Source organism: Aspergillus alliaceus (assembly GCF_009176365.1).
Source record: "Aspergillus alliaceus strain CBS 536.65 unplaced genomic scaffold BDW43scaffold_5, whole genome shotgun sequence".
Classification (NCBI taxonomy): domain Eukaryota; kingdom Fungi; phylum Ascomycota; class Eurotiomycetes; order Eurotiales; family Aspergillaceae; genus Aspergillus; species Aspergillus alliaceus.
In genome coordinates, this window is record NW_022474688.1 from 665,005 (window position 1) to 677,161 (window position 12,157).

The 12,157-nt window shown below is 50.8% G+C and overlaps 3 protein-coding genes across 3 annotated transcripts; 2 read left to right on the forward strand and 1 right to left on the reverse strand.

Annotated features, from left to right (window-relative positions):
- Positions 1-104: 104 nt before the first annotated feature.
- On the forward strand, positions 105-4,559 carry BDW43DRAFT_321972 (amidophosphoribosyltransferase; the record flags this gene model as incomplete). Its single annotated transcript, XM_032049458.1, has 6 exons — positions 105-642; positions 697-1,384; positions 1,442-1,913; positions 2,462-3,592; positions 3,632-3,812; positions 4,260-4,559. The coding sequence occupies 6 exons, from the start codon at positions 105-107 to the stop codon at positions 4,544-4,546; spliced, it is 3,297 nt and encodes a 1,098-aa protein (XP_031904519.1). The 3' UTR covers positions 4,547-4,559.
- Positions 4,560-6,515: 1,956 nt separating this feature from the next.
- BDW43DRAFT_307201 (uncharacterized protein) lies at positions 6,516-8,938 on the forward strand (the record flags this gene model as incomplete). Its single annotated transcript, XM_032046202.1, has 3 exons — positions 6,516-6,771; positions 6,849-6,997; positions 7,064-8,938. 3 exons carry the CDS (start codon positions 6,516-6,518, stop codon positions 8,936-8,938), a joined length of 2,280 nt encoding a protein of 759 aa, XP_031904520.1.
- A 196-nt stretch (positions 8,939-9,134) lies between these two features.
- Positions 9,135-10,493, reverse strand: BDW43DRAFT_263898 (NmrA-like family protein). The gene has a single exon (XM_032040609.1). It carries the CDS (start codon positions 10,315-10,317, stop codon positions 9,328-9,330), a length of 990 nt encoding a protein of 329 aa, XP_031904521.1. The 5' UTR covers positions 10,318-10,493; the 3' UTR covers positions 9,135-9,327.
- Between the last annotated feature and the right edge of the window lie 1,664 nt (positions 10,494-12,157).

Below are 12,157 nucleotides of genomic sequence, written 5' to 3' on the forward strand. Positions count from 1 at the left end.
CCTGACTTGTATCCGATGCTATTAACATTGTTTCGTTACTCACTCCAATTGTGAGAGCCTTTGCTAACCACAAGCATCCTCTAGAACCCGACTACGTTCACAAGATGTGTGGTATCATTGCTCTAATCCAGGCGAACCCGTCTTCTTCCGCCGCCGTTGACCTACATGAGGCTCTATACCTGCTTCAACACAGAGGTCAAGATGCTGCTGGAATTGCCACCTGCGCTGCGGGCGGCCGTATCTACCAACTGAAGTCAAACGGCATGGCGGCCAAGGTTTTCCAGGATGGTGCTAGGGTGGCAGACCTTCCGGGCCCCATGGGCATCGGTCACTTGAGATATCCCACAGCCGGGAGCAGTGCAAATGCCGAGGCCCAGCCCTTCTATGTCAACAGTCCATATGGCATCTGTCTGGCTCATAACGGCAATTTGATCAACGCTCCCGAGCTCAAGAGATATCTGGATTTTGAGGCTCACCGTCATATCAATACTGATAGTGACAGCGAGCTGATGCTCAACGTCTTCGCTGATGAGTTGAGCGAAACCAAGAAGGCGCGCGTCAACAGGGACGATGTCTTTGCCAGCCTAAGCCGGATGTATGAGAGATGTGAAGGCGGCTGGGCATGCACTGCTATGCTAGCTGGTAAGCGAACTACCAACTCTCATATGCTGAAACCGAGAAATGCTAATCTGGCAGGCTTCGGTCTCCTCGGCTTCCGTGACTCCTATGGCATCCGCCCCTTGGTTCTTGGTTCCCGGCCTTCCGCTGAAGGTGAAGGCACGGACTACATGATGGCCTCTGAGTCAGTTGCTTTGCACCAGCTCGGGTTTACAAACATTCGTGATATCCAACCTGGTGAAGCAGTCATCATTGAAAAGGGTGGCGAGCCTGTCTTCCGTCAGGTAGCCCCGAAGAAAGCCTATGCTCCTGATATCTTTGAATATGTCTACTTCGCGCGCCCCGACTCCGTCATCGATGGTATTAGCGTCTATCGTAGCCGTCAACGGATGGGCGATCGTCTTGCCTCCAGGATTCTCGATGTTCTTGGACCGGAAGTGGTCAAAGACATTGACGTCGTTATCCCTATCCCGGAAACATCCACAACATCAGCAGCGGCTGTTGCTCGGTATCTGGATATTCCATACTGTCAGGGTTTCGTAAAGAATCGCTACGTTTTCCGGACGTTCATTATGCCTGAACAGAAGACCCGGCAAAAAGGTGTCCGTCGCAAGCTAAATGCTATGCAGGCCGAATTCAAGGACCGAAATGTCCTTTTGGTTGACGACAGTATCGTGCGAGGCACCACCAGTCGGGAGATTGTGACCATGGCTAGGGAAGCTGGCGCTAAGAAGGTTTACTTTGCCAGCTGCGCTCCAGAGATCACGTAAGAAGTCCTCGTCATCCTCTAGTCGACGGCTAAGGTCGCTAACTATCTCCACAGGCATGCCCATATCTATGGTATTGATCTGGCGTCCCCTACCGAACTTGTTGCGCACAATCGTGATGCCGATCAGATCGCCAAGCACATCGGTGCCGACAGTGTCATCTTCCAGACCTTGTCGGACCTGAAAGGCGCTTGTGCGGAGATTGCCCGGGAGAATGGATTGACTGAGCCACTAGACTTTGAAGTCGGTGTGTTCTGTGGTAACTACGTTACTCCTGTTGCAGATGGCTACTTTGATCATCTGGAAAAGATCAGAGGCGAGGGTCGCAAGATTAAAGCATTGGATCGGGCAAAAGAAGCTGTCACTCATGGCTTTGCCAGTGAGAAGGATTTCCAGATCGCTGCCAATGGCGTTAAATTGGATGCTAGCGGCAACATCATCCCGGCATCGTCTCCCGGGGAGTCTGAGGTGCCACAAGTTAGCATCTGCCCCACTCGCAAAGCCGACCAGAGTGAGGAACCCCCCAAAGTCAAGGATCGCATGGACATTAGCATTCACAACATGGGTGATCACCCATGATAACTGATGAGCTTATGGACGGTACATTCTTATCAACTGGAGTCCTGGAGTTGGTAGGTGGTAGTGAAAAGAGAACGGGAGGCTATTTTCTTGGTGATGGTTATCGCATCGCAATGACAAAGGGATCCAGATATCATTCTGTATGCACGACATGACCTATAGACTTTTTTATGACGAACCAAGTTATGCTTAGGCATTTGAATCCTAGCGAGTGAATCAGTGCGGATAAGGCGGAAGTAGTTTATCCCGATCACGTGTGGGTGATGTTTTATCACCAGACAAATTTAATCCTCCACTGGATGCTCAATATCAATATCATTGAGACTCTCTCCAGCAACTTTCTTTCCTGCCTATCAAAAGCCCCTTATTCGTACTGTCTTGTATCAGGGGCATCTTTAATACCTGTGCGGACCCTGGATCTGTCGTCGCTTGTTTGACACAACGTACTGTATTCCTCTGCGCTGATCGGTTCTCTGTCGCATAGGAACATTATGGAGCGTCGCATAACCCGTTCTGTTGCCGCTAAAGAGGCTGCGTCCCTCGCAGCCGCAATCAAGGCGTCGGAGGAAGAATTCGCCACCAAGTGGCCCAAGCGATCGTCTGAGAATGAATCTCCGGACACACAGTCGTCTCTAGAAAACAATCTAAAGACTATATCTACCTCCAAACTGCACAAGATAAAAAGACCGGCACCAAAGATCGACATTTCGGATGAACTACCTCATAATTTAGGGTCGTCCATTACTTCAAAGCAGAAAACCAACGCCATGCATTGGGGGGTCAAGGAGGGAGGAATCGACGTGAAAATAAACCGAGCGCAACAATATGCTGCCAATGAGCCAGCATTGAAGTCCACGAAAAAAGCCAAGAAGGCGAACCCTTATCGTCTAACTCCAGGGTCCACGCCTTTCCCGGATTGGCCTCAACCAACCCCAGAAGCATGTGAAGAAGTAAGCAGACTTCTTACTACTGTACACGGAGAGGTCGTACCCCCAACTACCATCCCGGAACCGTCTCTAACAGTAACGGGTTGTGGAGAGGTTCCGTCTGTTCTTGATGCACTTATTCGGACTTTGCTCAGTGGTGCTACCTCGGGAAATAATTCGGCGTTGGCTTTCAATGGACTGGTACAGAAGTTCGGTGTTCTCCACGCGGGGATAGGGAAAGGGAGCGTTAACTGGGATGCTGTTCGTCAAGCGCCGCTCAAGGACGTCTTTGAAGCTATCAAGAGCGGCGGTTTAGCCGATATTAAAAGCAAAAATCTCAAGGCGATTCTAGATATGGTGCATAAGGAGAACCAGGAACGCCGAGAAATCTTAGTGAAAGGCGAGGACACCGGTCCGTCAGATCTCATTGATAAGTCTGAAGGCAGCAAACAGTACGAGATTGCATGTGCGGACCAACACTTTTTATCTCTCAACCACCTCCATAGCTTAAGTACGGAACAGGCCATGGAGGAATTAGTTAAGTATCCGGGTATAGGGCCCAAGACAGCTGCTTGTGTGCTACTCTTTTGCCTGCAGCGTCCGTGTTTCGCGGTAGATACCCACATCTTCCGCATCTGCAAGTGGCTCGGCTGGGTCCCACCAGACAAGGCAACAGAAATCACAGCATTCAGCCATCTTGAGGTACGGATCCCGAATCATCTTAAGTACTCCCTTCATCAGCTCTTCATTCGTCATGGGAAAAGTTGCCCTAGATGCCGAGCAATTACAGGACAGTCTTCCGCCGGTTGGGACGAAGGCTGTGTCATCGATCATCTAGTGAACAGGACCGGGAAAAGAAAGGGAGGAATCGCAACCTCGCCACCGACCAAACGCAAGAATTCTAGCCGACCGAGCCGGAATGGTAAGTCGTGAGAGAGACGTCTTATGAATTCTAGTATCTACCGATAGCTATAACTTAACCAAGTCTATTTTAACATATAAAGAGCGTGATAATTTCTAGAGGGAGGGAGCAATTAAATAATTCGGTACAAATTCATATAGCCTACACGCTCGTTCTAACCCATGATAAGTTAGGGAGAATATGTGTATCCGTATCGTCTGAGGTACTTCGTCAGTTCTACTAGTAGGATATAGTAGGAGTGTTAGATCTCATGAAAGAAAAGCAAATCTCTGAAATTCTGAATTTCATGCCCATTTTTTGGTTTCAGGTTTTAAAAGCGCCAATCCATTATTTTAGTGGACCCCTATTAGGCTAATAGAAGATATTTACTAATACAAAAAGCCATTTCAAGACAGTTTGTTTTGTTTCATAAAATTTTGAAAATGGAAAAAAAAAAAATGCTCTTAGTATACAGAGGGCTTACTGAACTTGCCATGGGCCCTGATCCGATTGCCCCATCTAAAGAAAAGGAAGGGGGCTGGCAGGAGGAGCACGCTAATGCATGCGAAGATGGTGGTGCCCCAGTCGATGCCAACCTTTTTATACATGGGCCAGACGAAGAGTGGAAAGGCACCTGCCGCCATAGATCGGACAAAGGCGTTGGCGGCGATGGCGCTGGCGCTGTAGCGGGTGAAGGTGTCGACGAGGTATTGGAGGGAGGACTGGAAGATGGTGGTGAAGCCAACGCCGGTTAGAAAGACGCCGACAATAGATGGCCAGGGGCTTGAAATATGTTCGGAGGTGGTCCCTAAGAATACAGTGGTCAATCTCGGCGCAGCGGACAAAGGACAAATGGGTTGGCTCTAGCGGCGCCGCAACTCACATCCGAATAAGAATAGACCCGCAGAGAAAGCAAATCCACCATACATCATAGGCGGCAGTCTCGCTTCAGGCACTGGCTTGAAATTATTCGCGACCAGCTTCTTCCCGTAGTAGATGTTGTTGTAGATGTTGGCAGCGGCGGCGACCAGGCACCCAAGTAGGAGGGCCAGGAACGGCAGCTGGCTGACGACAGGACCCCAGCCCCGCATCTGACCATATTCGAGGGCGAAGCTTTCTAAGCTGGCGTAGAGGATTGCTGCCCCTAGAGTCAGAACTCTCTCTTTGCGACTATCTGGGTAGGGCTTGGTTTTTGCTTTGGGAGGAGGGGGGGAGGGAGGTGGAGGAGAGAGGCTTACCATAGACGAATGAGGTGTAGATGGTCAACAGCAGGCAAATCGGATCAAGAAGCATCTGAAAAGGGCGGACGAGATAGATGCTGAGGAGGTCTCCAAAGGTCGGCCTCGTCTCTTCCCACTGCAGGTATAGTAGACAAGGTAAGCAATCATTGGTTAGGCTGGCAACGGGAGGACCCGACGACCCACTAACCTTGGTGTGAAAGACAAAATTCCCCGTAGCTCGTCGCAGCCCTTGTGCCTTCCGAGCCAGGAGCACGTCTGCATGGCTTTCGTCCAGCCAAAGGACGTCTAAAAGAAATTGGACCATCATGACAATCCCTGTAAGGTATTCAGTCCAGCGCCACCCACACCCACTGGCTATAAAGGCCCCACCGATAATGGGCCCAAGGGTCGGTGCCGCCGCGATGGTAATGCCATAGCACACCATGGGCGTTCCGCGCTGTCGGGGGTTCCAGATGTCAACGATAGAGCCGCCAGTGATGGATATGGGAGAGCTGCCGAATACACCGGCGAAGAAGCGTGTGATGAGGATGGTCTGGATATCCTTGGCCGTCGCTGTGCCGAAGGCGAAGGCGGCGCTCACAAAGTAGGGCTGTTGCGAAAAGATCCGGGTTAGACGATAGCTGGGGGGGTGGCATGGTAGGGGAACCCACCGCCAAAGCAGGCCATTTTCTCCCATACACCTCGCACAGTGGCGCCCATAACATGGGGCCGAGAGCAAAGCCGAATATGAGCAGGCTGGTGCCCGCGTTGGCCACATCGTACGAAACGTGGAACTCTTCGCTGATCTGTGCCGTGCCAGCCGAGTAGATAGCGGACGCGAAGGTGATCCAACACGTCGTCAGTGCCCATAACGCCGTGGTGTAGATCTTCTTACCCGTGGGCCAGTTCTGGGGATTCAACCCATCCGTATCGCCGTCAAAGCCCACCACGGTACTCCCATCTCCCATAGTGGAAGCTTTCAAGGACTCATTCCCGTCTGGGACGGAATAGTTTGGTGGATGTTCGCTCATACTCAGTATCAGGTAGCCTGTCTCGTGGTTGGAGGGCCCGTCCAGCTGTATAGATGAATGAACAAATGCAGCTCTGGGTGTTCAAGACGGAGAAAACCACTTGTATATTCGCCCCATGTTGCTTACGAGGTTGAATTTATCTGCAGATCCCAGGACAGGTCTTGACTTCGAATTTTTTTTTTTTTTTCTTCCTGCCTTGCAAGCACCGATATTGAAGATACGCATTCGGGCTCGCATAGTCTCGCATAAGCTATGCGGGCCCACCAGATGCCAAATTGCTCCGCGCCGCTCGGGAACATCAAACATCAAGCCTCCCCGCACGCACCTCACTTCTCCAGCTCTCCTTCCACATCCTGCTCACCCTCCCTACCTTGCGTGTCTAGCATCTATCTCAGGATAACGAGAAGCGCTCTGTTCTGCCTAGCGGATACCTTTCTGCCCCGACAGCTACCAACCGCACCGATATGGCCACAATGCCTGAAACATCATCTGCATTAGGTCTGTCAACACCACAGATGCAAGTGCGGACCTGCAACCTGTGTCGTCAGCGCAGAGTCAAGTGCGACCGCCAGCTCCCACGGTGCTCCAACTGCCTGCGGTCCGAAGGCAACTGTGTCTACCCACCCGGCCGGGGCAGGGCGCCCAAGAGACCAAGACACGGCGTAGATCCCCAGCTCTCTGAACGTCTCTGTCGCCTCGAGAGTATCATCAACCAATTCGGCGCAGCTGGTGAGATATATAAAAAGCCACTTCATTTAAGATTGCTTCGCGCTCTTGGAAACCGGCTGCTGACCACGAAACGGCAGCACAGGAGAATCACCAGGCTCAAGAAACCTCTCGCGCTCGGGGAGCGAGCGAGACCCATCCATTCGATGTAGACTTCAGTCGTCTCAAAGTTGATGAATCGAAAAGCTACTACGTGAACAATGCCCTTTGGGTCACATTGTCCAATGAGGTACTCTTAAAGGCCTTCTCCCCGTCGTTGAAAATCGCATCTTATATATTAACGCGGCGATGTTAGGTTGAGGAACTCCGTGACCTCTTATTTGAGCCCGCAAGCGAAGATGGCGTTCACGATCCGGCGCCGTCAACGTATTCCGGCCATTCTTCATCCACCACCACCACTACTACCCCCAGCTGTCACTCCTCGCAGCTGGGGCTGAATGCCGCTATCTTTGGCTATCGAGCCATTGCCTCCTCCCTCCAGCATCTCCACCCTTCATTGCCTCAGGCTGTCACTCTTTTCGCCGCATTCACGGAGAATGTTGCGCCACTAGTCCGCATCTTCCACATGCCTACGTTGACACACGTCTACTGGGACGCCATTGCTTCACTTGACTCTCTTGATAAGCATACCGAGACCCTCATCTTTGCTATTCACTACTCGGCTGTGGTTAGTCTTACCCCGGAACAGTGTCTCAGCATTCTCCATGAGACGCGTGAAGCTGCCCTGGAGAGGTACCGGTTGGCCGTGCAACAAGCACTCGCTCGTGGCAACCTGCTCAACACCCAGAGCATGACGGTGCTACAGGCTGCAGTGCTCTTCTTATCTGCATTGCCTAACGAGGACGACTCGCGCGCCGCGTGGTCGCTGACATCACTCATCTACCACATTGCACGAACCATGGGTCTGCACCGTGACGGGACGGTATTCGGGCTCAAACCCTTCGAGACGGAGTTGCGTCGACGCCTGTGGTGGCAGATCTGCATCATCGATAGCCGCTCGTCCGAGTATCACTGCAACGAGCCTATCGCGCAGGGCTTTGCCATGGATACCAAGCCACCCCTCCACATTAACGACGTTGACTTGTCGCCCGAGATGGTAGAGCCTCCAGCTGAGCGATGGGACCATGCAACAGATATGACACTTTCCTTGATTCGGTGCGAAGCCATACAGACAGCTTGGAAGCTAGGACTTGTAAAGCAGAAGCAGCCTAGACGGCCGGGTAGTAGCAATGCTCCAGCAGCAGATGACTCCGGAGAACCTGCTAAAAAATGTCGGGTCTTGATCCAGAACCTGGAAGCGAGCTTACGCGGCAAATATCTGCCCATCTGCGACACCTCTGTGCCATTCCAGCTCCTGTCTTCAGCGGTAGCCCGCATTATCCTGGCACGTTTCTGGCTCACAACACAATATTCCGTGGCGTCACGCGAGTATCAAGCAGAAAACATGAAAAACAAGAGCCGCTTATTCCCTGGAACCCCTGCGAGCGCCGGCCAGTTAGAGAACAACATGCGCGACGACCTCTTCCGAACTTCCATCGAGATACTAGAAGTATCGGGCATGCTTCTAACAAATAGAGACATCATGAAATGGACGTGGTACTCAACGACACACATCCAATGGGGTGCGATGGCATTTGTACTTTCTGAATTATGCGCCCGGCCTCAATCTCCCGAGTGCGATCGCGCGTGGGACTGCGTGACGACCGTGTACGACGGGTGGAAAGGCAGCGGAGATCAAGAAGACGAGAGCCGCCTCGCCCTCTGGCGACCTATCAGGCGGCTCATGGCCAAGGTCCGCTATGTGAGAGAAATACAACGGACGGATCGGGGATGGCCGGTACAGGCTGACCGGAGGGCTCAGCGCCATGACCCTATCCCGTGCCCGCCCGCCGCAGGATTTCTCTCGCATTATCCTGAGACGACGCACACCAGTGCTTGGCCTACACCGCCACATCGGACAACTATGCCAACGTCTGAGCCCTCACTGTCTGGGTTTTCCTCGGTTCCGTATAGCAAGGAGACTTCAGGTGCTCTCCAGGGAGTTCTTGGCACCGAAACGCTGAGCCCCTTCATAGACTTCCTCCCAGACTGGTCCTGGGTAGATGATGATGGTGATACCGCGTCATCATTTTCTGGCGTTGATCTTGGGCTCCCTTCGAGGTTATCTTGATGTGTTGTTGTACGTGGTTCATGACGTTTCTTGGCAGAGCCGGACATATTGGTGGGTGCACAAATAGGAACCGGATCCCTTTATGTATATAATATTAGATGAAATTATTTATTACTGTACTTGTACATGGACTCGGTGTCAATCTAAGGAACGTTGATCCTCAGCGACCAAACGTAGTGCTAGTGGTTTGCAGGGCGGCGAGCGGGGATAACGGACTTGAATATCGGATGGCAACACTTAGATAAAATCATTACTTGACAAGCTAGATAAAACAAAATGAAATGAAATGAAATGAGGACTTGCTGCTGTATCTCTATAAGAATGAATGCTAATAAATGTATGCGACCCCTCCAATACATCCCAGACTAAGATTTCTCCGGAACTCACTCCTAGAAGTATTTTGGAATTTCCCTCTTAACAAAATCCACAAAGCTCGTAGCCTCCCGGCCGGTCAGGAGGCCGACATTGCTCCTCTCCTTCTCGAAGTCCTCGGCCGCGTACAGCGCCCTTGTCTCTACCATAGATTTAGCCAGGGACTTGGCCACCACTTCCGGGACATTCAGCGCAGCCAGGTTTTTGAGGTACTGCTCGATAGTGATGTGGTTGACCTTGACCGGGGACTTCCCCGCCGCAGCGAGCTCCCGGTTGATGATGTCCCACTGCTCAGCCTGGGACAGTAGCGCCGGCCCGTTGAGATAGATGACATTCTTGCCGGGAGTCGACCCATTCGTAACTTGGTGGCCGCTAGCGTACTGTTGCGGGTTGACGAGTATGGCACCAGCCACCCTGCCGATATCCGCCGGGTCGATAGGATCATGGAGCACCTCTGGCGCTAGCAGATTAACCTGTTTCGGCTCCGCAGACCTATCAAGATAGATCCGTAGCGGATTGCTGGCGAAAAACCCCGCTCGCAGCGCTGTGTGCGGCATCCCGATCTCCTCCAGCCCTACCTCAATCTGCGCGTGCTGCCAGGGGATAAAGTGGTCGCGCTGGATGGAGCGGATGTCGCCCTTGGTGGCGCCCGCGTTCTTGACCTGTGCGGTTGACAGGAACACAACGTGCTGAATGCCAGCATCCCGGAGCGCGGTGAGGGCTCCGCGCATCATGTCATTGGAGCGTACGGCATAGATGAAGGCCGCCTGGGCGCCAGTCTGATGCACGGCCCGTGTCACGGCCTCGGGGTTGGTCAGGTCGGCGGTGATCCGCTGTAAGCCAGCAGCACGCTCCTGCTCGGAGGAGATCCACTCATTGGGCTTGGCGACGTCTCGCATTGCCAGGGTGACGCGGGCGCCGCGGGCGTGGGCCTCGAGGGCAGCGGCGGAGCCGACTTCGCCAGTGGCGCCGAAAACAAGGACGCTGGAAAAGTGTGGGGATGGCATAGCGAGGCGACAAAGAAACGCGTGTGAAATATTTTGTGTAATTGTGCTAGTGTCTACCCTGGGTATCTGTACTCAGCCCAGTTATTTGAATCCATTGCTGCCTTGATGGCACTGATGCATCGACTGGAAATGTCCGATGATGTCCGACTCGGGGCTATGTAAACGCAGCATGCTTCAAGTCATTGTTCGGCGAAGGAGGACCAGGCGAGTGGGGTCTCGCGGGTCTCGCGGTCTCGCATAGTGTCGCATAGTCGCGTAGTCGCAAAGGTATTGAGGTGCGCTAGCCTATTTTGGATGACACTCAGGGCTCCCGTCATGTGTGTGTTCTCTCAATCAGCAAGAGGTTCTGTCACCTAACATTTGTTCATTTCCAGGTTATGATTGATGTCTCTTGAAGGGTGACATTTCTAGCCTGTGCCAAGGAACATCTGTTAACTTTATACGCGACTCTGTAGAACGAATTTCAGCTGGCCGAGCGACCTTCTCGGATTTATTCACTCGACTGCTCGAATAAATCTCTTGTCGCATTTGAGCCTTTTCAAAGAAGGGCGATGATAAGCTTGAGCCATTAACCTCCCCTCCCCTCCCCGTCTGCCACTCTATTCTGGCTAGTCTACAATAGTCACCAACCGAAGAATTAGTAGTGTACGTCAACGACTCATGAGCTGAGCTTCTTTTCTACTGAAGGTCTCTGTTGTCTGGCTCCGCTGACGTTTATACATCTCATCTGCGAGGGAAAATTGGGATGCAACAATTGCTTCAATCATGTAATAAATAACACTAGATGATTCATGACATGAATCGTCAATGAAGGAACCGCTCTAGAAGAGTGTAATAGTCCATGGTGGTTACTAGGTATGGCCCAGTACCAGCAGGTGTGGGCAGATGCGAGTGTATAAAGATCTCTCCCCACGCTCCGGACACTAGATGGAACTCCTATCAATCTCAAAGCCCTCTTTAAATCCTTACTATACACCAAGGAGATCATTATCAAATAATGATGAAGATTCAATCTATTGTTTTTTTTATTGCACTCTGTGGGGTTGTTTCTGCCTTGCCACACTTTGAGATCTATAATGAGCCAGCCTGCCAACGTAAACGAATTCGGTGCCGAGGAGGACAGGCTGAATATAATCCAGGATGGGTAAGTGCTTCCAATCCATTAACTATCTATCTAGATCTCTGACATATTCATAGTGCATGGCACACGGGGTAAGTCGCATGCTGTACCTACTAAGATATAGTGTCTAATCCGGTTCTAAAACAGTATCCCCCTCCCAATCTTTTTAAATGTAAACTTGTGCGTGAAGTCTATCCTATATAATCCTACCGAGAATTATAGGCCGAGGTAATAAGTTATATGCACCTATTTTCTATCTAATATAGCTCTCTAGTTTCTGTCTTTTAATCTCAGTCTTGGTATAGGCTTTTCCATCCCTAATTTTGTTAGGTTTTTCCTATACTGTGATGTGAATGCAAAGACTGTATTTCTGTAGTATTTAATAATCTTTAAAATGAATATAAAGAATATTGTCTAAATCGTTATAGCAAGGCAGTCATTTATGTTGTCTTTCTTTTACTGTAGTACTTAATCATTCTTCTACGTTCTCAAACACTTAGTATTTTTATTTTTTTTTTATTTCTTTTTTTATCTATCTTTATCTACCTTGAATACCAACAAAAATATTGACCCCAGTCTTATTGAGGTCATCGTGTCCAGTTTTTCTCTGTAAGCTCAAGTCTATGACAGTCTGCTATATAATAGTGACACTCTATATCTACTAAATTAGGCAATTGTGGATAAAATGTGTGAAATAGTTTTCAAATAAACATAAGTAAT